Source organism: Rutilus rutilus (assembly GCF_951802725.1).
Source record: "Rutilus rutilus genome assembly, chromosome: 12".
Lineage (NCBI taxonomy): Eukaryota > Metazoa > Chordata > Actinopteri > Cypriniformes > Leuciscidae > Rutilus > Rutilus rutilus.
Window position 1 is genome coordinate 1,260,591 of NC_140217.1, and position 27,659 is coordinate 1,288,249.

At 45.6% G+C, this 27,659-nt stretch overlaps 1 protein-coding gene across 2 annotated transcripts in view; it reads right to left on the bottom strand.

Moving 5' to 3' along the window:
* Positions 1–22,467: 22,467 nt before the first annotated feature.
* Positions 22,468–27,659, bottom strand: part of tmprss6 (transmembrane serine protease 6) — a 22,189-nt gene continuing 16,997 nt past the window's right edge. For both annotated transcript variants that reach the window (XM_084424798.1, XM_084424796.1), the window contains 2 exons: positions 26,242–26,378; positions 22,468–24,033 (listed from right to left, as the gene is read on the bottom strand). In XM_084424798.1, the coding sequence (XP_084280924.1) occupies positions 23,872–24,033; positions 26,242–26,378 (299 nt within the window). In that variant the 3' untranslated portion in view covers positions 22,468–23,871. The remainder of the gene's footprint in view (positions 24,034–26,241; positions 26,379–27,659) is intronic.

Consider the following 27,659-nt stretch of genomic DNA (forward strand, 5'->3'; position numbering starts at 1 on the left):
TGGGACAATGTGCACACTCTCTTGGTCTCCGGCCCCTATATGACCACATAACCCTGCTGATGCATTGCCTGTAACATCAGAGGATCTTTCTGCCTTTTTGATGATACTATCTTTGGCCTCAATATGTAGGACATTAGGGTGAGCTTGCTTACATACTTTACAGCTGAGACGCCTTTTGCAGTCTCTGCTAATGTGGCCTGTGGAGAGACATCCAAAGCATATGCCTTTGGTCTTTATAAAACTGAGCTTGTCTCTATGTGTTATCTTTAAAAAGTCTTTACACAAGTCCAATGTGTGTCTTGAGCTACAGAAGGGGCAAGAAAGATCAAACTTCATCTGCTTTTGGGCAATAGCTATACTAGTGGCAAAACTACTGCCAGATGACTTCGAGGCCTGTGGTTTGACTGGGGATCTAGCCTTTCCTCTACTAGCCGACTGATCTTGAAGATCACCAAATACCGGATCAGCTGCTATGCGAGCTTATTTTTCAATAAAGCAGACTAGATCTAAAATCCTTACCCTACGACTACGTTGTTCTTGCAGCTCATAAGCCTTGTTACGCCATCTCTCCCAAAGCTTGTATGGTAGCTTGAGCACAGTGCTTCTCATATTGGATACTGTATCCAGCTCCTCCATATATTCCATTTCCTCCATAGCATTGCAGCAGCTCCTAAGGAACATGGCATAATCCTGTAGTGATTTAAAATCCTCAGATTTTATTTGGGACCAGGATAGGGCTTTTTCCAAGTAAGCACAAGAGATCTTGTATTCGTTTCCAAAATGTTCCTTTAGCAGCTCCTTTGCTCTCTTGTAGCCTCTATCTTGTGACAAGTACTCACAGCTCTTGACTAGCCTTTGTGCTAGGCCTCTAGTATATTGAATAAGAAACTGCAATCTATCTTTATTGTTATCAGTTTTGCTTTCAACCATATTTTCAAAGGAGTGAATGTATGACTTGTACTCAAGAACTTGTCCATCAAAGAGTGAAATGCTACCTTGCGGTAGTGTAGACAGAAGTTGCTGTTTCATAAGAATCCTTGTTAATTCATGTTATGTGGGAGTGTTCTAATCTGTGTTTTGTTGTAGTTTCCCTGGTAGCTCACCTGCAATCAATGGGTTAATTGGTGCCACCTGAAGGGAGCCACTTAAAGTCTTGGACACATGCTCTCGCTCTCTCTCTCTCGTCTTGCAGCCAGCACTGCAGCAGTAGTGTTTCTGCTTCTACAGTCCCCTTTTTCTTTAATACTAAATAAACTTTATTTTGATTGGCAAATTTTTGTTGTCATGTCCTTTATGTTGCATCCCTAGAGCCAGGGTTGTAACATAATGGGGGCTCGTCCAATTTGGTTGGTAAAAAGCATTTGTTTCTTTTGATATTTTGGGGACTGTATTTGTTTATTCCCTTTGATTGAGATCATTTGGTGAGTATGGTTGTTTGAGTATTTTTGAGTATATGCATGAGTTTTCCCGGTTAGGAAGGGTGAGAGTTCCAGCTGGGTTGATTATTCGATCCTTCCATCGGTTCACTCTTTTGTTATTTTTCCTTTTTTGTTTTCGAGGTTATTCTGGGTGGAGACTTGTTCTCTGTCGGGGGTAAGCATTTCAGAACTGTGACCTTTGATTAAATGGCTCACAGTTGCTGAGTTTTTGCTTTTAAAGTCGCCTCGTGCCCGGTATACCTCAGAAGATAGATAGGAGTTAGAAATGTTAGGCAGGTATCCGGGTGTATCTCATGTGTTTTGTATTGTTTGAGCTCAGCAACCATGCTCACTTTTTGATGGAAGTGAAAGAGGAATACTTAAGTTAGGTGAGTTAAACATTTTTTGAGGTACTGTAGTGTTTATTTGGTCCATGATCCTAACTTTAGTGTGTTAGCAGTGTTTGTGTGAAGTTCCTTTGTGGACTTTTGTGTAGACTAATGCCCAGTATTGCCTTTAGATATTCGTGATTGCTTGGGGTGAGTTATCTTCTGTGGCTGGGTTAGTTCTATTTTTGTTTAAGGCTTTAAAAGCTTTGTTTGAGAGCATTTTTGCTGCTATTTGTCATTTTTGTAGCTCTGTGCTATTGGACCTGTTGTGTTGGCTGAACTTCTATGTAAGAAGTAGTGTTACTACTTAAGTGTAGTTAGTGTTGAGTTTAGTAATGGCTTCTTTAGAAGACTTCCTAAAGGAACCTTCAGAAGAGTTACTTGAGTTTTTCACAAAGGATCAACTTTTGCAGTTGTCTTCTCATTATGATATTCACATCACAAGTAGTGAGAAGCGGCTGAAGGATAGTGTGAAGGAAATCATTAGAAGTGTTTTGATTGACAATGGTGTCTTGAAGGTTAAGCAGGTTTCCCCACAATCCATGACTGCTCCTTTGTCTGAAGCTGCAATTGACCTTAGGCTCCGAGAGCTAGCTTTCCAGGAGAAACAGCTAGAGGTTAATAGAAAATTAAGAGAGAGTGAACAAGAGGCTAGGGAGAAGGATAGAAAATTAAGAGAGAAAGAAATGCTTCTTGAACATGAACGGTCTCTTAAAGAGTTGGAATTAAAAGCGGCTGCTTTAACTCCAAGAGGTGATGTTTCTCCATTTGATGTTGGTAGACATATTAAGTTAGTACCTCCTTTTTCTGAGAAAGATGTTGAGAGATATTTTTCTCATTTTGAACGGGTGGCAACCACATCAAAGTGGCCAAGAACTATGTGGACTTTGCTTTTACAAAGTATCTTGGTAGGTAAAGCTCAGGAAGCTTATTCCGCTCTAAGCCTTGAGAAGAGTGCTAATTATGATGAGGTTAAGGCAGCTATATTGAAGGCATATGAGCTGGTTCCTGAAGCTTACCGCCAGCGCTTTCGAGGTTGTACAAAACTTGCTCACGACACTTATGTTGAGTTTGCAAAGCAGAAGGAGAATCTGTTTGATCGGTGGTGTACATCTCAGAAGGTGGAAAGTAAGGAACATCTTAGACAACTCATTTTGCTTGAGGAATTTAAAAACTGTCTGCCTGAGGTTGTTTCGGTTTATTTGAATGAGCAGAAGGCAGTGACTTTAGAACAAGCTGCAATCTTGGCAGATGAGTTTGTTTTAACCCATAAGGTACATTTTGGTGACAAACGGGCTGAGTTTCAGGACCAGATTGAGCACAGTAGGTCTCGGTTTGTAAAGTCTATGCCCTTTGCCTCATCACCTGCCAATAAAATGACTAATGATGGTTTGATTTCAGAAAGGGCTTGTTTTTATTGTAAGAGACCAGGCCATCTTATCGCAGATTGTCCTGTTTTAAGTAAGAAACAGAAGTCCGCAAGGACTGTAGCCTTTGTAAGCCCTGTGCCAAGCCTTCCTTTGACATCTTCAGTTGCTGATGTGTCATGCAAGAAGGGTGAGTTAGCTGGCTCATCATCATTTCTGATGGATGGTTTTGTGTATCTGTCTTCTGACCCTGAACACAGGCAAGCTATCAAGATCTGGAGAGATACTGGAGCTTTTCAATCTGTGATTTTACGTGATGTCTTGTCCTTCAATGAAAAGTCAGCTCAAGGTTCAGAGGTAATTGTTAAAAGTTTTGGTGGAGGATTTTTGTCTATGCCTTTACATAGCATTAATCTCCAATCAGATTTAATCTCTGGTGATGTTGTTGTGGCACTTAGTTCCCAGATTCCCATAGATGGGGTGTCCTTTATTCTAGGGAATGATCTAGCTGGTGGGAAGGTGTTAGCTGTCCCTGAAGTAACCTCTACTGTCCTCAAGTCAGATGGTCCAGACGAACTTGAATTGGCATTTCCAGAAACTTTTCCTGTCTGTGCAACTACTCGTGCTATGTCTGCTAAGAGGCAAGTTGAAGCCAAATCTTCCAACAGTCAATCTGTGATTCCACTTTATGATACATTCATGGCCCAAGGTGACATGAACTTGGCAGGGAGTGGAAAGATGTTTCCATCCCGTGAACAGTTAATACTTGAGCAAAAACAAGACCCCACTTTGTCACCCATGTTTGAAGATTTAGTGTCTGACGAAGTGCTATCAAATGTTGCTTCTGGCTATTTTGTTAGTGATGGTGTTTTGATGAGAAAGTGGACAGATCCAAAAATGCCATGTGAGGATGACTGGAGTAGTGTGTTTCAAGTGGTGGTTCCAGAAGTTTATCGATCTGACCTATTGTATCTCGCCCATGATCATTGTCTGTCTGGTCACTTGGGGGTCAGGAAAACTTTGGATCGTGTGTTAAGGCATTATTTTTGGCCTGTGGTGAAGACCTACTGCAAAGAGTTTGAGAGAGATTGTGATGATGGCATTCCATTACTCTTCGCAGTTAGAGAGGTGGTTCAGGAATTTCTTGGTTTCAGTCCAGCTGAACTTGTGTTTGGCCATACTGTGAGGGGGCCCTTGAAATTGGTAAAGGAGAAATGGTTAGATGTTGAGCATTCTACTCCTACAACCCTCTTGGACTTTGTGTCTAACTTCCGTTTTAGGCTTAGTAGAGCTTGTGAACTGGCCAGAGAGAATTTGAAAGCAGCTCAGGAAAAGATGAAGACTTGGTATGATCGAAAGGCTAAACATCGCGTGTTTTGTTCAGGAGACCAAGTGCTGGTGCTCTTACCAATATTGGGTTCTGCATTGCAGGCTCAATATAGCGGTCCATATACCATTGATCGGAAAGTTGGTGAGTGTAACTACTTGGTTAAGACTCCGGGTTGTAAAGAGAAAATCCGCATGTGCCATGTGAATTTAGTCAAACCTTACTTTGACCGTAATCAAGCAGGCTCTACAGAAGTCAAGGCCTTCGCTGCACTGAATGCTCCATCTGCTGAGACCGTAGAAGGTGTTGCTGTCTCTGAGATTGATCAGAGTAGTTTGCCAAATTTTAAAATCTCGGCTGATTTAGACATTCATTTGTCGTATCTAAATCTCTCTGAGCGCTCTGGTGTTATTCAGTTAATTGGTCAATATTTGGCCTTGTTTTCTGATGTTCCATCTTGTACAAATGTGCTTGACGATGACATTGATGTAGGCCAAGCTAACCCTTTTAAGCAACGCCCATATAGATGGTTAGTGGTTAGTGGCATAGGTTAAAGTGATGGAGCCTGTTTTTGCAGGCATGGGGATGACCTTATCAGTCCGCCACATTTGTGGGAATTCGTTTGGCGGATGCTTTGTCAAGGTCGTAAGTGATTGTTTATATTTCACGTACTTGTTGACTTTGCCATAGGTTACTCTATAGCAATGTTTTAAGGGTGGGAGTGTTATGTGGGAGTGTTCTAATCTGTGTTTTGTTGTAGTTTCCCTGGTAGCTCACCTGCAATCAATGGGTTAATTGGTGCCACCTGAAGGGAGCCACTTAAAGTCTTGGACACATGCTCTCGCTCTCTCTCTCTCGTCTTGCAGCCAGCACTGCAGCAGTAGTGTTTCTGCTTCTACAGTCCCCTTTTTCTTTAATACTAAATAAACTTTATTTTGATTGGCAAATTTTTGTTGTCATGTCCTTTATGTTGCATCCCTAGAGCCAGGGTTGTAACAATTCACTCTGCTTTTCCAGAATTTTAATCATGTGGCTTTCCTGTGCTGAACTGGGTGTAGGAATTTGCCCTTGAGGTACAGTGGACTGAATGGCTAGGACTGACCTTGCTGGCTGGGCAATGACAGGGGGAATACTATGAGCTGAGGTCTGCTGTAGTTGTGGCCGGATATCACTGCTAGTTCTGGGCTGGAAATCAGGTCTGCTGTGATGCCTATCTGGGCCTAAATTAAGAAGAGGAAATTGAACCTGAACACCTGGCCTGGTTTTAACTACTGGGGAAGTCCTTTCATGGAAATAAAGTGAGCTATCAAGCTTTTCATCCAATGATACATGTGTCACTGTTGATTTTGTCTTCACTTCATCTGCTTCTGCACCCAACAAAGGCATCTGAACTATGACATCAGACTGGGCAGGTTTATACATTTTTATTTCAGCTTCTTTCAGATAATTAATTTTTGCAGTAGTGGCTTCAATTTCAGAATGCAACTCTAAGAATGCCCTTTTCTTAGAATATGCTCCTGCTCCTCAATTGCATGCCTTTCTTGCAGCTTTGCAGCTTTAGCCATTAAAGCTACGCTCTCTGCCTCTGTACTAATGCAATGATACAGACGATGTATGTGATCTAAATGATTGTGCATCAGTATCAGAATCTTCTACTTGGGTGACAGAAGAGGTGGCTTCAACTATGGCTTGGGAACGTCTCGGTTACGTATGTAACCCTCGTTCCCTGAGTAGGGAACGGAGACGTTACGTCGGATGACGACGAATGGGGTTTCGCTTAGAAAGCCTGTCATCTTCGAGTATATAAAACGAGCCAATGGCAATGAAATGCCATGGGTCTGCGGAATTTGCATAGCGTATCTCCGCCCCACGCCGGGGGTATATAAGGAAGTACGCCGGCAACATGCAGATATGTCTTCGCTGAGGAGCCGAGATTGAACTCAGGCGTTCCCAGCGGTACAGCGGAAGTGGCAGGGAGACGTAACGTCTCCGTTCCCTACTCAGGGAACGAGGGTTACATACGTAACCGAGACGTTCCCTTTCGTGGTCACTCCGAGTTACGTCGAATGACGACGAATGGGGTCCCCAGTCTAATCACGCCACCTCGGCTGTCTTCCAGTGCCCTGCGTAAGTCTGAGCTCCCTGTCGTGAGACTAGCACGGACGAAGGAGTCCTACTTAACACAGGAATACCAAGGTACACTGGGAAGCATATCTCAGAGGAAATATGCAATTATGCCCAGCCCTAAGGGGGGGACTTGGAATACACATATGACCCCGAGGGGCTGCATATGGAGTAACACTGGGGTGTCCAGCCGCAGGTGGAATATTTCAACCCCAGGGGTGGCAAAGTGGCTTGCCGAGGGAAAGACACATGCTCAGAGAGGCTTACAGTGGAAATACACATGTGGGGGTCGCCCAGAGGGGGAACCATGCACATGGAGGCACCTAGCCAAGCGCGAAAGCTGCCGGTGGCATAACTCTGGCGTTGACGTCAACAATATGAGGCTTACCTGAGGAAAATATCGCACGTATCCCGTCCGTGGAGAGGAATGGCGAGCAAGCGAAGACACCTGAGCAGAATCTAGTACCGGCTAGTTGAAGCGAGTACACGAGAAGAAACTGGCTCCACACGGAGATTATAGAATCTCGCGAATGTGTTGGGTGTTGTCCAGCCTGCAGCTCTACAAATGTCTGTTAGCGAGGCGCCATGCGCTAGAGCCCAAGAGGATGCCACACTCCGAGTGGAGTGGGCCGTCACACCAAGGGGGCATGGTCGACCTTGCTGCTGGTATGCCAAAGCAATGGCGTCCACTATCCAGTGGGACAACCTTTGCTTGGAGAGAGCCTTTCCCTTCAGCTTCCCACCATAACAGACAAAGAGCTGGTCTGAGGTCCTAAAACACCGCGTTCTGTATACGTAAGCACGGAGGGCGCGTACTGGACAGAGCAGTGCCAAGGCTGGGTCTGCCTCCTCCAAGGGCAGCGCTTGCAGGTTCACTACCTGGTCTCGAAAAGGAGTGGTAGGAACCTTGGGCACATATCCAGGCCGGGGTCTCAGGATCACGTGAGAGTTAGCCGGCCCGAATTCCAGGCACGCTTCGTCAACCGAAAATGCCTGCAGGTCCCCTACCCTCTTGATGGAGGCCAATGCAACCAGGAGCGCTGTCTTCATTGACAGGAACTTAAGCTCCACTGATTGCAGAGGCTCAAAGGGAGCACTCTGCAGGACAGTCAAAACCACTGAGAGGTCCCAAGAGGGTACGAGGGGAGGACGAGGAGGATTCAGTCTCCTCGCTCCCCTCAGGAACCTGATGATCAGGTCGTGCTTTCCCAGAGACTTACCATCAACTGCGTCGTGATGTGCGGCAATGGCGGCAACATACACTTTCAGGGTGGAGGGAGACAGCCTTCGCTCCAACCCTTCTTGCAGGAAGTAAAGCACGACACTGATCGGGCATTTCGTGGGTTCTTGATGTTTTGAAGAACACCAGTTGACGAAGAGGTTCCAAAGATCGGGACGAGGGTGCCATAGGGTGCCCCGTCCCTGAGAAAGCAGGTCCTTCCTCAGGGGAATTGGCCAAGGAGGTGCTGTCGCGAGGAGTACCAGTTCTGAGAACCAGGTCCGGTTGTGCCAATACGGGGCAACCAAAATGACCTGCTCCTCGTCCTTCCTGATCTTGCGCAAGGTCTGCACAAGGAGGCTCACTGGGGGAAACGCATACTTGCGTAGGCCCCGCGGCCAGCTGTGCGCCAGTGCATCCGTGCCGAGCGTGCCCTCGGTCAGGGAATAATACAGGTCGCAGTGGGACGAGTCGTGGGAGGCAAACAGGTCTACCTGTGCGTCCCCGAACTGATCCCAAATCAGCTGAACCGACTGGGGATGGAGTCTCCATTCTCCAGCGAGAGGCCGAAACCGAGACAGCTCGTCGGCCGCCTGGTTCAGGTCTCCCGGGATATAAATGGCTCGAAGCGACCTCAGATGCTTCTGACTCCATATGAGGAGGTGGCGAGCGAGTTGCGACATACGCCGGGAGCGCAGACCACCTTGATGGTTGATGTACGCTACTGTCACGGTATTGTCTGATCGGACTAGTACGTGCTGACCCTTGAGCAACGCACGGAAGCGGTGCAGGGCGAGACGTACAGCCAGCAACTCGAGGCAATTGACATGCCAAAGGCGCTGGGGTCCTGTCCAGGAGCCCGCGGCAGCATGTCCATTGCACATGGCGCCCCAGCCCGTGGTGGAGGCATCTGTTGATACAACAACATGCCGAGATACTCGTTCTAAGGGCACTGCGGCCCGTAGAAAACTGAGGTTCGACCACGGGGTGAAGGTCTGACGGCAGGCTGGAGTCACTGGGACTTGGAGCGTGCCGTGTTGCCATGCCCACCTCGGGACTCGATCGCGAAGCCAAAGCTGAAGCGGTCTCATATGAAGCAACCCGAGCGGCGTGTTACTGCGGCTGCGGATGCCATATGCCCCAGGAGCCTCTGAAATAGTTTCAGTGGAACCGCACTCTTGTCCTCGAATTGGTGAAGACAAGTCAGCAGTGACTGCGCGCGCTCACTCGTAAGCTGCGCGCACATGGCGACCGAGTCGATCTCCATACCGAGAAAAGAGATCCTCTGCACGGGGCAGAGTTTGCTCTTCTCCCAGTTGACCCAAAGGCCCAGACGAGCTAGGTGCCAGAGCACTAGGTCCCTGTGTTCGCAAACCTGATCTCGAGAGTGAGCTAGGATCAGCCAGTCGTCGAGATAGTTCAGGATGCGAACCCCGTGTTCCCGGAGGGGAACAAGGGCTGCCTCGACGACTTTCTTGAAGACGCGAGGAGACAGGGCTAGCCCGAATGGGAGAACCGCGTACTGGTATGCCTGCCCCTCGAAAGCAAACCGTAGGAACGGTCTGTGTCGAGGTAAGATGGAGACATGGAAGTAGGCGTCCTTCAGGTCGATCGCTGCAAACCAATCCTGCGGCCACACGCACTGGAGGATGCGTTTGGCCGTGAGCATCTTGAACGGCAGCCTGTGAAGGGAGCGGTTCAAGACGCGCAGGTCGAGGATTGGCCGTAACCCACCGGATTTCTTCGGTACAATGAAGTAAGGGCTGTAGAAGCCGGACTTCATTTCGGCTGGAGGGACAGTCTCGATCGCACCCTTCGCCAGTAGGGTGGCGACCTCCGCTCTCATGACAGGGTCATTGCCACCGACCACAGTGAAGCGGACTCCCCGTGAAGCGGGGAGGAGACCGCGCGAACTGAATCGCGTAGCCGAGCCTGATGGTTCCCGCGACCCAGCGGGACAGTCTGGGAAGCTCTAGCCAGGCCTCCAGAAAGTGCACCAGCGGGGTCATACGAACCACAGACGTACCATCGGTGGTGCAGCGAGGCGGAATGACCGGCCCAGGCGAGGGTGGCATAGCGGCCCTGTGCGGGGGCACGGTCATTAGCCGCATCCTGCCAGAGGAGGCCAGGGGAGGACCAGCGTCCCACGGGGGCGTGCTCTGGCAGGGGTCTGGCGACAGAGGGGGATGAGAGGAGCGTGGCCCGTGGGCGGCGCGTGCTGTCATCCACAGCGTCTTGGGGCTCAGAGAAAGAGCATCAGTTCTTTTTGAACGAGATTCTCCCCCAGCCCTCACCGGGGGAAGGAGTGGTCCTGCTACCAGCTCCTGAAAGAACTGAGCCCTAACTCCAAGCTGCCCGTCTCAGGAGTGCTGCTTAGCCAGGTGTTAGCCGGCTAAGGGGCAGAGACAGGCGGTGCCAGCCTCCAGCGACCTCCTCATGCTCGGGCCGGTGAAGGCTCGATGGAGGAGCCGCATGGAGGCGGCGTCGGCGGGAAGCAGACTAAGGAGACCACACGGACGGATGACCATCAGTGCAGAAGCTTCAGTCTGCTTCTGGAGTGATCGAAGACTGTTGGGCGCAGCCCTCAACCACACCGCCGACCAAGCTGCCCGTCTCAAGGGTGCTGCTTAGGCTGGCGTGGCAGTCTAAGGGGCGGAGACGGGCAGCGCCGCCCTCCTGCGACCTACTCCTGCTCAGGGCCGGTGAAGGCCCGAGGGGAGGAGCCGCATGGAGGTGGCCTTGGCGGGCAGCAGACTAAGGAGACCACACGGATGGATGACCATCAGTGCAGACGGACCTGAGTCTGCTTCTGGTGGCCGAAGCCACCCCGCCGAAGAGCCCAGCCTGGGACATGGGGGAGCTGAGAAAATGAATTCTCAGACCCCCTCACATCAACCTGGCTAAGCCCATGTCTGGACCACTCTAGTGGACACCACCTGACCCAGGATCACGCAGGTACCAATGTCGCCCGAGAGCGAGGTCAGTAGTGTGCGCGGCGGAACGACCAGGCCGGGCATGGGAGGCATAGCGTCCCAGCAAGGGGGCGTGGTCGAGTTTCCGCGTTCTGTCAGTGTTGGCCAGGGAAGGACTAGCTTTCCACTGCGGCCGGTTCCGACAGAACTCCCGAGTCAGCACTGCCTCGAAGGTGAGGGCGACACACAGGACTACATGCCTGTGTCACAATAGTGACAGAGAACATACAGACCAAGATCGCCTCACGATCAAGGGCAGCGAAGGCGGAGGACGCCCGCAGGCCGCGAAAAGTCACGTGGACTCCCGCGGGCCGGAAGTGTCCTGATGCACATCCGGGAAAGCCTACAGCGCTCGGGGGGAGGGCGGCGCCAGTCCAACCGATGCTTTCAGCTGCCCGGGAAAGCATGGCCATCAGCTCTGGATCTGACTCGACTAACGCTGACACTCCTGAGGGAGGCAACGCAGTCGAATCCTCATTTCCAGAGACTCAAGTCCGCCTTGTGATGCTGTGAGTGACATGACACCATCTGCTGGAGCCCCGAATGAAACAATGGGTCCCCGAGAGGAACCAGGCACACACGGAAGCCCCACGGTTTGCGATGTGGAGGGGGGCGTGGTTTTTTTTAATTTTTTTTTTTATTGTACCACACTGTAACCCTCAGATCACCCTGGCCACCAGCCAAAGTATCCCGTAGGAAGAGATAGATTGGGGTGTGGCAGAGGGGACTCTACCCACACTGAGATCATTGAGTCTCGATCTATAAACATTGCGATGGTCATGTTCCCGCAATGAAAACATGACTCATCCACGAGCGCTGCCGAGCGTGATTAAGCCCAACACGCAAAACAGCGCTCGCGACCGTTAAACAGATGAGTCACGCGCCCACATCCAGTAATACACGGGCGAACCGTCTTGAAAAAGACGTGCCGCGTGCAGCTCTTTTAGAGAGAGGAAAAGCTCAGCAGTGTGCTGAAGCGCCCAGGGAGAAACACACTCACTGTCGGCAGATCACTGCACAGATCAGCAGCAGGCAATGCGATCTCGCTGGAACACGCCGTCACACAAACACACTGAAGAGCCGCTCGTCTCGTAGAGTGAAGATGATACAGAATGGCTTGTAGGAGTGAAGAAAACTCTTGGCTCCGAAGCGAAAACATATCTGCATGTTGCCGGCGTACTTCCTTATATACCCCCGGCGTGGGGCGGAGATACGCTATGCAAATTCCGCAGACCCATGGCATTTCATTGCCATTGGCTCGTTTTATATACTCGAAGATGACAGGCTTTCTAAGCGAAACCCCATTCGTCGTCATCCGACGTAACTTGGAGTGACCACGAAAGGGAACCTGGGTTTTCTATGGCCGAAATCCAATTTTCAACATTAGCCATAAAAGCCGTTATCTGTACACATCTGAACATATCGTTGCATTTCATTCATTCCAATTTGGCTGTGTTTTCACCACGGCGAACTGCTTTTCACCGCTCTTAATTGTTTGTCACAGTTCACCAACTCACAAATCTGCGGTGAGATTGGTTTCCATATCCTTCAAATATTAATCACTTTGAAAGCACATACCTCCATCGAAGTGTTTCTTTGTTTGGCTTGCCACACTTAGACCGACGTTTCCTTTGTCTTCATATCGCGTAGTTTCAACATAAATCCGTCTTTGATAAATTCACAGCAAGTCTTTGACGAAATGTAGTGGCAAAAACAATGTTGAGTTTTTCCTGTAACCCCCTGTTATTGTTTCCAACCACCTGGAGAATGCGAGTACAGGGTCAGACTCACAGCCCGAATCCAAGAAAATCCAAGAGTGTTGTCGTTGAATGTTTGTCGGTATTTATTGCAAATAAATATAAAGTACAAAACAAAAATGAAAACTGGTTTAAATGTCTTTAAACATTCCTTTGTAGCGCTTGGAGTTCAGCTTTCCAGTACAGGCCAAGCTCCAGTAACGCAGATCCAGGCCGAGGTCAAAGACTGTGGCCGTTTCTCAATACCAAGTACGCAAACTTCGGACTTGAGTCCTTGGTAGTTCGGACTTGACAAGTTCGACTCAGGAGAACGAACTCCCGAGGACGGGAGGACGCAAGTCCGATAATTCTGCAAATGGAACAGCGGCGTACTTGATAGCGTCACTCAACTCGCTCTGGCTACTCCGGTTATCTCTTTATATATATTTAGGCTACAATAAAACAAAATATGTTATAAACCACCACTCTGCCTCTTTTCATTTTCATTTAAAAAAATCTTAAACATATATATATTTTTTTTTTGCAAGTTATGTTAATGGTCTTTTTGTGCCTTTATTTGATAGGACAGTAGAGATTTTGACAGGAAAGCGTGGGGTGGAGAGAGAGGGGAAGGGGATCGGCAAAGGACCTCGAGCTGGGAATCGAAATTGGGTCGCCGGAGGCGCAGTTGCGCTATATATTGGCGCCGACAAAAAATCTTAAACATATTAATGGCCACACAAATGTGGTTCAGGCAACGCAATTAATTATCTTCACTGCATATATGTATAACAACACGAAATATAAAACACAACCCTGACTCTTTTTGTTTTCATTTTAAAAATATGATACATAAAAAACATTATAATATTGATCATTAAAACTGACATTTAGCAAAAAGAGACAGGGTTGTGTCATTTTATTTTTCTTATACATACAGTGAAGAATGTAGGCAACATGTATAATAAAATATTTTATATGTTTTATATATATAAAATAAAATGACATAACCTTTTTTGTTAAATGTCAGTTTTAATGATTAATAATAGCCATTATAAAAGTATAAGTAGCCTAAAAGGTATAAGAAACTAGCAAACGATTCAGTCAAACATAAGTCAGCTCTCTAGGCTACAACGTTAAAGTTAAATAGACTAAATATATAAAGCTATGAAACTTCACTTTGCCCTCAGCCAAAACGTTTTGCCAGGGAACAAATTATAGATTAATTAGACAAATAAAATAAATAAATAAATAAATCGCCCGTTAGATATACACAAGACGATGTATATCTCATGTTAAACCACTAGACTAGAGACATCCGAGCCAGCGGCAAACGTCAGCAGCACTAGCCGAGGAAAGGCTGTTCTCGGCGGGGTACATGAGCGCCGAGCGTCCGATTGCCTGGTTCTCACAACTCCGAAAACGTCAGATCAAATTTTCAAATAGGCGCTATCTTTATAAATAAACCAAAGATTTGAGCTTTAAACAACTACATTCTCGCCTGAAATACTCTTAAAACTACATTTCGTGACACAATAACAGCAGTATTTTTAAATTACGCGGGGTTTCTCCTCCGCTATTGACGCTTGCTGGTGAGATGGGTATACATGTTGCTGGTTGGTGTGAGATGCATTCTGGGATACCTGGCTGTCTCAAGTCCGCACAAGTCACCTCTCGATGCATCCTCGGTAAAAGGGGCGGATCAAGAACACATCCGGGGATTTGAACTGGACTTGGCTAGATGTGAACTTTGAATTGGAACAGTACTTGGGCAGCGACTGATGACGTTTCACAAGTCCACAAGAACACAAGTACAGACAAGAACGCATATTGAGAAACGGCCTGTATCTGCTGGCACGCCTTCTCCTTCTGTCATGCGCTACATGCTCCAACTTATAGGATAGCGCCCTCTCTGGCTGTAGAAGGTGTACTACTCAAATGCAATAGAAAAGACAATTATAAGTCAATTATGAAACCAAAAATAAACTCAAATGCGGCTCCTACAATGCTTATTGTAAAGATGTCAATATGGGCCTGTTATCTCTGGATCAGGAAAAGGCCTTTGACAGGGTTGATCATGGTTTTCTGTTTGACACCCTTAACGCTTTTGGTTTTGGGGAAAAATGTATTTCAAGGATTAAACTTTTATATGTCGAAGCGACATGTATGATCAAAATGGGTGGTGGATTGAGTATCCCTATTCATGTTAAAAGAGGAATCAGACAAGGTTGTCCACTTTCGGGCCAACTATACAGCATTGTAATTGAACCTTTGTTAGGTAAAATGAGAAGAGAGTTAAAGGGCCTACAGGTCAACACCCTAAACTGTTCTGTTAAACTCTCTGCCTATGCTGATGACGTCACAGTTATAATCAGAGATCAAAGTGACATTTAAGACAAAGTGCTTAAACAGGCATTAGAGTTTTATGGAAAAGCCTCATCAGCAGTAGTTAACTGGGGAAAGAGTGATGCTTTATGGTGTGGTAGTGATTTTAAAGGTCCAAATCTTCCTGGTGGATTACAGTGGGGAAGTGCAGGGTTTAAATATTTAGGAGTGTTTTTGGGGACAGAAGAGTTTAAGAAGAAAAATTGGGAGGGCCTCTTGGAGAAAGTGTGTGCAAAGTTGTCTCGATGGAAATGGTTGCTACCCCAGTTGTCATATAGGGGGAGGGTCCTAATATGCAACAATTTGGTTGCTTCTTCACTTTGGCATAGAATGACAATACTTGAACCTCCTGAGGATCTAGTGCGAGGAATACAAAAGCGACTAGTGGATTTTTTCTGGTCGGGACAGCACTGGCTGAAGGCGGCGGTACTGTATCTACCCAGACAAGAAGGAGGCCAGGGGTTGGTGGATATCAGAGCGAGACTCAGGACTTTCAGAATGCAGACGGCACAAAGACTGCTCTATGGAGTGGATGTGAGCTGGGCTGAAGTAGCCTGTGCTCTCCTAAGAAGAGCTGGAAACATGGGGCTGGACCGCCATTTGTTCTTGATGGACATTGACAAACTGAATTTAAGTGGGATGAGTGTCTTTTACAGATCAGTTTTAAAGTCATGGACACTTTTTATGTTTTCACAGAGGGCAGATAGCACAGAAGAATTATGGCTGAAGGAGGAACCACTTTTTTTCAATTCTGAACTGGAATCAGATGTTTTTAAATCAGACACTTTCAGAAAAGCCATGTGGGCTGCAAATATGACAAAGATTGGACACTTAAAAGATAAAAAAGTTGGATAAGCCCTGAAAATTTTGCTTCAAAACTTGGAATAAAATCAGTCAGGATGGCACAAAATATGTTGACTCAGGACTATCGACAGGCAATGGAGACTTCTGATGAAGAGGCTGATACCTGTGACTTTCCAGAATTGTTTTTCTCAGCAAAGACTGGCAAGAAAAGGAGGGCTGCTTATTGTCTTTTAAGATACCTTATTTGGCCGCCTTTGGCGATGCTGATAAGAAAGCCATTTACACTATGTGTGTGAAAGTGTGGCATCTTAACACACTGCAGAGTGTCAGCGAGTCCAAATGGCTGGAGGTTCTGGGGCCAGGAGAATCCCCTAAAGGACGCGGGAGGTCCCTGTATAAGCTACCCATTGAGAAACGGTCTGGAGACCTTCAGTGGAGAGTAGTGCACGGGATTATAGCTGCAAACAGACACAGAGCACACCTGGATCCAGAGGTAGGGGTAGGTTGTCCATTTTGTAGTGAGGAGGAGAATGTTTTTCATTTGTTTTTAAAGTGTGAAAGGCTTCAATCCTTATTTTGTATCTTAGAAGAGTGGGTTCAAAATTTAGGGGAAGTTTTTACTCCAGTACTTTTTATTTATGGACCAAAGTATATTAAAAGTAGGAGGGAAGAACAAGTTCTGTTAAACTTTCTTTTTGGTCAGGCAAAATTGGCGATATGGCTATCAAGAAAACATGTCTTGATCGATGCTGGGTCAGCTGATGTTGTGTCTGTTTTAAAAGGGTTATTAAAATCTCGTATTAAAATTGAGTTTAAATATTATAAATTGGTCAATGATATGGAGATGTTTAAAGGTAAATGGGCTGTAAATCATTGTATTTGTGATGTTGATGTTGATGAGTGTTTACTGTTTAATATAAAAAAAATATATAAAAAAAACATAGCCTACTTTAATGTATGTATAAATATACTGTACGTAGGCACAAATGTTTTCTGTTTGATGGGATGTTGTTGTTGTTATGATTATTTAATAAGGCTCTTATGTATTTATTGATTGATTAAAGAAGACCTAAAAGTCAAAAGTCTCTCTCTCTCTCTCCCTCTCTCTCTCTCTCCCTCCCTCTCTCTCTCTCTCTCTCTCTCTCTCTCTCTCTCTCCTCTCTCTCTCTCTCTCTCTCGCTCTCTCCTCTCTCTCTCCCTCTCTCTCTCTCCTCTCTCTCTCTCCCTCCCTCTCTCCCTCTCTCTTTCTCTCTCGCTCTCTCCTCTCTCTCTCCCTCTCTCTCTCTCTCTCCTCCCCTCTCTCTCCTCTCTCTCTCTCTCCCTCCCTCTCTCTCTCTCTCTCTCTTTCTCTCTCGCTCTCTCCTCTCTCTCTCCCTCTCTCTCTCTCTCTCCTCCCCTCTCTCTCTCTCTCCCTCCCTCTCTCTCTCTCTCTCTCAAATTCAAATTCAAATGAGCTTTATTGGCATGACTTGTAAAGTATTGCCAAAGCATTGGCCATTACATAAATGGACATTACATACACAAATAATCAATAAATTCAATAAATCAATCAATCAGTAAACAAATGCATGAATACATTTATATATTAAAAAAAAAAAAAACACCTATGTACATTTGTACCAACATTCAGACAAGATGAGGATGATTCTGACTTTAGTTTTGTCCACTGGCTGACTCTCGTAGTTTGTGGCAGGCCGTCACATATTTTGCTGCTGTTGTGATTGAGCTGGAGTTCTCTCCCAGAATATGCTTTAATTTTTCTGAATTTGGTAGTGCCATAAAATTTGGTTCTAGTTGTTGGAATCTAGTGAAATAGTCTGATCTAATGCTGTGATAGTGATCACAGTGTATCAGGAAGTGTTCCTCTGTCTCCACCTCTCTCTCAGAGCACAGTGAACACAGTCTCTGCTCTCTTGGCTGCCATCTCTGCCTGTGCCGGCCTCTCTCTACAGCCAGACTGTGGTCACTCACTCACACACACACACACACACACACACACCTCTCTCTACAGCCAGACTGTGGTCACTCAGCCTGTACTTGGTCAGGGTCTTTCTCACTTTATGCTCTTTCACACAGCTCAGGTATTCTGCTGGTTTATAATCTCTTTTCAGGTGTAAATAGAGTTCCATCTTCTTTTGTGATTTAGTAGCATCTTTCCAATAGGTAATGTAATTTTGTTTTTGTAATTTGATAATTTGGTTGGGCCAGATAGTGCTGTGCTGGTCTGGCTGTAGTTTCAGCATGAGCTGAGAGAGTGCGCTCCGGTGCCGGTTCTGCTCCTGACACCGCAGGGCCTCAGCCTGGTATGAGCTCGGGTCACTGCGCTCCGGTGCCGGTTCTGCTCCTGACACCGCAGGGCTTCAGCCTGGTATGAGCTCGGGTCACTGCGCTCCGGTGCCGGTTCTGCTCCTGACACCGCAGGGCCTCAGCCTGGTATGAGCTCGGGTCACTGCGCTCCGGTGCCGGTTCTGCTCCTGACACCGCAGGGCCTCAGCCTGGTATGAGCTCGGGTCACTGCGCTCCGGTGCCGGTTCTGCTCCTGACACCGCAGGGCTTCAGCTGGTATGAGCTCGGGTCACTGCGCTCCGGTGCCGGTTCTGCTCCTGACACCGCAGGGCCTCAGCCTGGTATGAGCTCGGGTCACTGCGCTCTGGTGCCGGTTCTGCTCCTGACACCGCAGGGCCTCAGCCTGGTATGAGCTCGGGTCACTGCGCTCCGGTGCCGGTTCTGCTCCTGACACCGCAGGGCTTCAGCTGGTATGAGCTCGGGTCACTGCGCTCTGGTGCCGGTTCTGCTCCTGACACCGCAGGGCTTCAGCTGGTATGAGCTCGGGTCACTGCGCTCTGGTGCCGGTTCTGCTCCTGACACCGCAGGGCCTCAGACTGGTATGAGCTCGGGTCACTGCGCTCCGGTGCCGGTTCTGCTCCTGACACCGCAGGGCTTCAGCTGGTATGAGCTCGGGTCACTGCGCTCCGGTGCCGGTTCTGCTCCTGACACCGCAGGGCTTCAGCTGGTATGAGCTCGGGTCACTGCGCTCTGGTGCCGGTTCTGCTCCTGACACCGCAGGGCCTCAGCCTGGTATGAGCTCGGGTCACTGCGCTCCGGTGCCGGTTCTGCTCCTGACACCGCAGGGCCTCAGCCTGGTATGAGCTCGGGTCACTGCGCTCCGGTGCCGGTTCTGCTCCTGACACCGCAGGGCCTCAGCCTGGTATGAGCTCGGGTCACTGCGCTCCGGTGCCGGTTCTGCTCCTGACACCGCAGGGCTTCAGCTGGTATGAGCTCGGGTCACTGCGCTCCGGTGCCGGTTCTGCTCCTGACACCGCAGGGCTTCAGCTGGTATGAGCTCGGGTCACTGCGCTCCGGTGCCGGTTCTGCTCCTGACACCGCAGGGCCTCAGCCTGGTATGAGCTCGGGTCACTGCGCTCCGGTGCCGGTTCTGCTCCTGACACCGCAGGGCCTCAGACTGGTATGAGCTCGGGTCACTGCGCTTCAGGTGCTGGTAGAATTTCACAGCTCTTTTCTGGATAGTGATCAGCAGGGGGTATTGTCCTAATTCAGCTCTGCACGAGTTGTTTGGTGTCGCTCTGTTTACTTTTAGGATGCTTTTACAAATTTGGGTTTGCAGAGTTTCGATTTCTTCTTTTTCCCATTTTGAGAAATCTTGGGTTTTGAGAGGTCCCCATATCTCACTGCCATACAGAGCAATGGGTTCAATTATTGCTTTTAGGATTTTTAGCCAGGTTTGAGTTGGAATTTCATGTCGAATAGTGTTTTTAATCATGTAGAAGACTCTCATTGCTTTTGCTTTCAGTTCATTCACAGCCAGATTAAAGTTCCCTGTTGAACTCAGCTTTAGTCCCAGATATGTGTATTTGTGGGTGTGTTGGAGGACTTGGTTTCCTGCTCTGAAGACGTATTTATTTTCCCTACACCTGGATCTATTTTGAAAAATCATTATTTTTGTTTTAGCGAAGTTAATTTTGAGAGCCCACGTTAGACTGAATGTCTCTACGATGTCGAGGAGCTGTTGTAGTCCCTCTTTTGTTTCTGACAGAATGACTAAATCATCTGCAAAGAGGAGACATCTGACCTCTGAGTCCATCAGGGTTGGGCCGGGGGCAGTGGAGGTATTTAAGGCTTTGGCTAATTCATTTATATAAATGTTAAATAGAGTGGGGCTCAATGGGCAACCTTGTCTGACTCCTTGATTTTGGGGGAAAAATTCTGTTCGACTATTCCCTATTTTTACAGCACATGTGTTGTTTTTATACATGGTGTTTATCAGATCAAATGTTTTCTCTCCATTTTCTCTCTCTCTCCCTCTCTCTCTCTCCCTCTCTCTCTTTCTCTCTCGCTCTCTCCTCTCTCTCCTCTCTCTCTCCTCTCTCTCTCTCCCTCTCTCTTTCTCTCTCTCTCTCGCTCCCTCCCTCTCTTGCTCTCTCTCTCCTCCCTCTCTCTCTCTCCCTCTCTCTCTCTCGCTCCCTCCCTCTCTCTCCCTCTCTCTTTCTCTCTCTCGCTCTCTCTCTCCTCCCTCTCTCTCTCTCTCTCCCTCTATCTCTCTCTCCCTCTCTCTCTCTCTCTCCCTCTCACTCTCTCCCTCTCTCTCTCTCTCTCCCCCTCCCTCTCTCTCTCCCTCTCTCTCTCCCTCTCTCTCTCTCCCTCTCTCTCTCTCTCTCTCTCTCTCAAATTTCAAATTCAAATTCAAATGAGCTTTATTGGCATGACTTGTAAAGTATTGCCAAAGCATTGGCCATTACATAAATGGACATTACATACACAAATAATCAATAAATTCAATAAATCAATCAATCAGTAAACAAATGCATGAATACATTTATATATATAAAAAAAAAATATATAATAATAACACCTATGTACATTTGTACCAACATTCAGACAAGATAAGGATGATTCTGACTGTAGTTTTGTCCACTGGCTGACTCTCTGAGTTTGTGGCAGGCCGTCACATATTTTGCTGCTGTTGTGATTGAGCTGGAGTTCTCTCCCAGAATATGCTTTAATTTTTCTGAATTTGGTAGTGCCATAAAATTTGGTTCTAGTTGTTGGAATCTAGTGAAATAGTCTGATCTAATGCTGTGATAGTGATCACAGTGTATCAGGAAGAGTTGACCACTCTCTCTCTCTCTCTCTCTCTCTCTCTCTCTCTCTCTCTCTCTCTCTCTCTCCCTCTCTCTCTCTCTCTCTCTCTCCCTCTCTCTCTCTCCCTCTCTCTCTCTCTCTCTCTCTCTCTCTCTCTCTCTCGCTCTCTCTCTCTCTCTCTATGGTTTATTTGTGTTTGCTGTAACGCAGAGCCAAACGATCTCTGACATCTAAACTCCCACATTCTTCTATTAGCACAAAATCAGACTCGAGTTATGTCTCAAACACACATTTATTTTCATTTCTTCCTGGGGACTTTCCACTGACTTGTTATGCTGAGCCGATGAACCTTTTCTAACCTCTGATCACACACACACGCATATATATATATATAGATATGTGTTTCCAGCTTCAACAGAAAATGAGGAACTTGGATGCCCCCAAAATGGAGGTGTTTTTTTTCTTCTGATGACGAATTTGCAGTTGAAGAAAAGCTGCACAACACATGGGAATATGAAGCATAACTCACCAACGCAGTTTCTGCTGGTAACCCTACGTCAGATTCATTTCTAATATTTAACTAATGTAACTAATTCTAATGTTTAACTTCTATTTGTCTGTCGGGTGGGATCTTGCGTCGGATACCAGTCCGTTTCAACTGCATGACGCAAAGATTATGGGAATGTCAAATCGTTTAATATCGCATTCTGTTTTGATGTATTTTGCAAAACATCACACAGTATAGGCCTATAACCTGAAAGTGTTAATAACCCAACATGACAAATGTTTTAAGTTCCCCCTGTATTTAATCATTTTATCCCTTAAAACTCATCTTTGATCACCAAAATTACATTTTTAAAAGTTTTTCCTTGAAAAAAATGTCTTCAGGTAGGTTCAATGAAAATGCAAATGAGCCCCGCCTCCACTCACTCACTCAGCTCAGAGATCCACTGGTTGACTGGTTACAAGGTAGTTTGTGACGTCAGAAACACCAGCGATTTCAAAGCGTGTTTTTGAGACTGTCTTTGGTTCACTGCAGTTTTAAGGAGGAAATACTCAGCAATGGTGTCGACTTATGAATTTACACATGGTTTGTCTTAAAGCATATTAAAAACACCACATAGACACATAAACAACATTAAACGCTGGATTTTCACCACAGGGAGACTTTAAAGTAGGCATGAAACGGAAGTTGAGCTGGTCTTCTCTCCTCTATGGTGTCGTATATCCGAGTGAAACGCTTCAGGAACAAGAACAAATGTGGGCGGGGCTTGATTGTGTCTGCGGGGAATTGATTGGATGGTTGTGGTTTGCTATTGGTGGATCTCATGTGAGTGACAGGTTGAACAGGGAAGCTGCAAGAGTTGTTATTCTGATCCAAGATTATTAAAAAATAATAATGATGGGCACCCATAAATCATTTACAATAAACACTGCAATGTTCCATTGTCCATTTTGTTTTAATGGTGACTTTAACATGTGTGGCGCTATTAGAGTGTAATTCTGCTCCTGACCGCAGGGTGTCAGTGTTGAGCCACAGACGGTCACGGATCTCAGTCATTCTCATCTGGAATGCAATACATGAATTAATCAATTCCTATAGATCTCACTACATGATAAAACTTTAAACATTCTGTACAAAGGCTTTATTTGTTCCAGCAAATATGAATTTGTGTTGCTTATACATTCATTTTAATCTTCCTTACAATTTGTCAGCAACATAAAGCACTGCTTTCCTACAAAAAAGAAGAAAAAAAACCCACAGTTTTGTCAGTTTACTCGGCATCGCGTTACATGAAAGCAAACTCAGAAACGAAAACGGCCTCATTATTCCCCCTCATGACACCACAGGCGCTGGAAGATTCTTCAGAATTTCTCACTTTTGTTTCCACGACAGAACGAAAGTCTGACCGGTTTGTTTCAACATGAGTGAATGATAACAGAACAGTTCTGGAGGAGCTCTGCTGAAGTCTGGTCGTTAGGGATGCGGCTAAACTGAGTTTCTAGCAGGTAATTCTAGCTGACAAGTCCACAATTATTGTCATGTTGTGGCTGATATTATTTTGTCTAAATAATTACAAATAAACAATAAATCCTTAAGCAGCTGATATTGAATGAGGCTGTTTAACATTAGTCCAGTTGAATAAAGTGAATGTTTATGAACAGGGTTTGAAATGAACTTTTTCACTAAAGTTTTAAGTTACCGGCCATTCAGAACTTCTAAGTTACTAACCAAAAAATAAAATGAAATAAAATAAAATAAAATGCGGTGTGTTATTTCTTGATATCAGACCACTGCGGAAGCAATACAATCGTTTTTAAATCAATAAACTCCTTTTTAAATCAATATTTTGTGTCAAATTATTGATTTATTTGGTAGGTAGCCATGTAATAAGCGGGATATATATATTATAAAATTTGGATTTCATACATTAATTTCTAATTCAAACTAAATCCTGTCATCCAGCATCTCCTCCCTTCCTCTTTCATCCTCATCCTTTTCAACAAAAATATGTTTTAGGTGTACAGATCAATACAGTACAAAGAACATCATAAAAAAATATAGGATGTTGGAAAATAAAAATGTCTTTTCTGTAAATCAAATGCTTTTTAATCTTCGCTATTGCTTCAATGCAAATGAACAAGCGCGCCGTTATTTGTTGTGTAGTGACGTGTGTGTTCAAGTAAGCCAGATAAGAGCAGATTCTGAGCAATACACTGTATTTAATATATTATGATGACTCACTAATTCAGTATCTGTGCTAAATCTGCAGATGTGTCTTACACGAACTTCCCCAGTAGATTGAGTAAATATAACAAGTAACTCGCCAAACTGGCTTGTGATTTGACAGCGTTACTCGCCACAGCTGATTCTCACCCGCATTTGGCAGGTTAGCGGGTGTTAATTTCAAACCCAGTTTATGAACCTTAGATCAGTTCTGCACATCCACATGACTGACATCATCAAAGCACATTTCCCATGATGCTCAGAGCACAGATGTGGTGTATGGAGGTCTCAGAGGGTGCTTCTCAGGAGGAAATGAGGCGCTTGATCCATCCGGTGAGTTTGGTGATCCGAGTGTAAACCCCGTAATAATCCGGGCGTCCGCAGCCTCGTCCCCAGCTCACCACACCGGCCAGGAACCAGCGTCCCGACGGCTCCTGACACACCAGCGGCCCGCCAGAGTCGCCCTGACCACACACACACACACACACACACACATGTCACTTACACATCTCTGGTGGAAGACTTTGTGCATAATTAATATTTTAATAGTAAAAATATATAGTAAAATATGTCGTATTTCAATAGGTGCATCCTTGAAAGGGACATATCATGAAAATCCGACTTTTCCCGTGTTTAAGTGCTATAATCGGGTCCCGGTGCTTCTACAACACAGAAAACATGAAAAGTGAAGCCCAGTAACTGTGTTCTGGTGAGCCTTTCTCTGCAAGCATGACAAAAAATAAGCCGATCAGATTCCGCTCTCCTTCTGACGTATTAAGAGGATCTTATTATAATATCACCGGCCCTTAATCTGCACGTTTACACACACCAGCCGACATTTGGTTCCACAAGCGACAACAGAGACCAGTTCTAACGCAATGATGAAGATCCAGCAGAGCCTGAAACTGTTCTGTGGTTGAGCACAGACGAGCACTGAACACTATTGACCAGAACATGTCACCGCTGTCTTATAAACACCTCAGGAACTGTGGACACTTGTGGAGAAGTTCAACATGATGATGAGATGATCAGTGTAACTCCACAACAACTACACAAATGTCTCCACTAACATTCAGAAGCTCTTCCTGAGTCTCTCCGTAAGGCTGCACTCGCTACTGGTTATTCTGGGATTCTGGATGAGGGAGATTGGCCTGTTTTGTTATACGACAATTCACCATGACGTCACAACAGTAATAGACGTTCTTCCGGGTGGCAAAAGCCGAAGCGTTCCTATGGCAACGCTAGTAAATTGCTTGGAAGGGAGGCCTACCACCATCGACAGTAAAAATGTAATAAAAATAAAAAATGTAATTAAATATAATGCATTTTTTTATCATAATAACAACTGTGTTTAATGATATAAGTAAAAAATATAATATGTAATATAGTAGGCCTACACATAATTAGCAAAATACTCTCTATAGCTCTTTTTTCTAGCCAAAATAACGTGCTATATAGCCTATCATGGTCATTAAATGGCTTTCCTGAGGTAAATGTTATGTGACAATTGTTCTCCAGCTGTTATATTGACCTTTGCGAGGTTGAAAAACACTGATTGGTCGATATTATGTATGAGGAATATACATTTCGGTAAGTTGCGTGAGAAAATGGATGTGTGGCGTGAGAGCGTGCGAAAAGTGACAATTGCGTGAGTCTCACGGTGAATGCGTGAGAGTGGGCAGCCCTCTTTTACTTCAGGCAGTGACTGGCAATGAGTCTCTTCATCAAAAGAGACAAGTTGACTAATATTAGTCTCGAATTTCCCCGGCGGAAGATAAACGCTCTGCTGTGATTTTGTAGGTGGACCGTTTTGAGAATACATGAAGCAGAGTTGAAGGGCAAGCAGGGTTGGCAGCAGAAATGTAAACGTTGGATGAATCATATAATTTAGGGGATCGTTAAGATTTCCTACTTTTGACGACAGGACGTCCACTCGCTATAACCTCCTCCTCACCCACAGGACATCGATGAAACCCCTACAGCTTTTGCTGTATATCTGGCAGCGCAACCCCAAACACAACACGTTTTCATCATCGTTTCAACTTTGATCAACAACAATGTTTTTAACTGTGTAACTGCTGCAGTCGCCGGCTGGATCTCTTCAGTTAGTCAGTGGAAGCCGCTCGTGTTCTGCCACCCGGAAGTTACTCGGTGCCTATTGTTTACAAACATTCTGAAAAGGCCTATTGCTGGAGTTTCTGAAGCTCGTGTAAAGACTCCACCCTCTTCTGAATGGAGGCGGAGCTGAAGCTCATTTGCATTTAAAGGGAGACACACAAAGACGGCGCATTTTTGCTCACACTCAAAATGGGGCAAATTTAACAAGCATTAAATAAATTATCTGGTATTTTGAGCTGAAATTTCACAGACACATTCTGGGGACACCAGACATTTATGTTACATCTTGTGAAGAGGGGCATAATGTCACCTTTAAGATTAAGCCAATATTCTGGTTTATAGAAATTTAAATAAGAGACAGTAACTATATTCTTTATAAAAAACAAAATTTACATGAACGTATAAGAGAATGATTTTTTTATTACTTTAATCATGTTTGCCTCTTTTTAAATGGCCCTGTGGTGTGAATTAAAAGCACAAATAATTCATGCCGTCTCTCAATTAATATTCTCATGCATCATCACGGTTATAGCAGTGTGATTATGGTGTGTCACCTGACAGGAGTCCTTCCCTCCACTGCGATATCCGGCACAAATCATTCTGGGAGTGATCATGTAACCATAGGAACGCACGCATGCATCTTCACTGACCAATCGCACGTCTACTTTCTGCAGGACGTCACTCACTGCTCCTGATGGAGAGACAGACACACAAGCTGTGGTGAAAATGAGGCTTTTAATGTAGTTTATGCATCTATGTGGTGTTTTTAATATGCTTTAAGACAAAGCATGTGTAAATTCATAAGTCGACAGCATTGCTGAGTATTTCCTCCTTAAAACTGCAGTAAACCAAAGACAGTCTCAAAAACACACTTTGAAATCGCTGGTGTTTCTGACGTCACAAACTACCTTGTAACCAATCAGATCAACGTGTGATCGTCAATGAGTGGATCTCTGAACTCAGTGAGTGAGTGGAGGCGGGGCTCATGTGCATATTCAGAAAACCTTATATACTAAATGAGGCAAGGGTGTAACATTACATTCAAGATATTTTAAGGCATGAAGAATTTTTTTTCAAGGAAAAAACTTTTAAATATGTCATTTTGGTGATCAAAAAATGAGTTTTAAGAGATAAAATGATTGACTACAGGGTGAGTTTTACTCATGCTTGATTTCCAGTCTCTAACAACAGCATTATTCCCACTCTGCTGCTTATTCCTCTATTTAATAACATGCAGCAGGTGACTTTCTCTCACAGCATCATATGGTCAGTGAAACTAAACCAAATGTACAAAAATCAAGAAACACTGATTCAGTTCCTCATATTTTAGTTTTGGTGGTTTAATGTTTCGTGTGTCAAACTCAGGGGTGAAAAAGGTCGACAAAGAAGTGAAGGAAGAAATATCAGCTTTAAAATGTGATTTACAGACGGAAAAAAAGAGCCTAAACTAGTCTAAGATAATATATTTTAAAAAGCTCACATTGTTTCAGGCCACATTCACAAGCTGTTACTGATGTCTTTCCGTGGTTAAACACTGATTGAGCGAATACATGAGACATGATTCATTTCAGTAAGTTCTAATGTATCTTTCAATATTCCTTCTGATGTTCAAGCATGTTTTTTCATGCTATAACTAGTTGTAAAAAGGAAGAAAAGCGTTATGCATAAAATCAAGCCCCGCCCCTGCAAGCTCACGCCCTAAACATCCAATCAACAGCTGATGCATAAAACCAAGCCCCGCCCCTGCAAGCTCACACCCTAAACATCCAATCAACAGCTGATGCATAAAACCAAGCCCCGCCCCTGCAAGCTCACGCCCTAAACATCCAATCAACAGCTGATGCATAAAACCAAGCCCCGCCCCTGCAAGCTCACGCCCTAAACATCCAATCAACAGCTTATGCATAAAACCAAGCCCCGCCCCTGCAAGCTCACGCCCTAAACATCCAATCAACAGCTGATGCTTAAAATC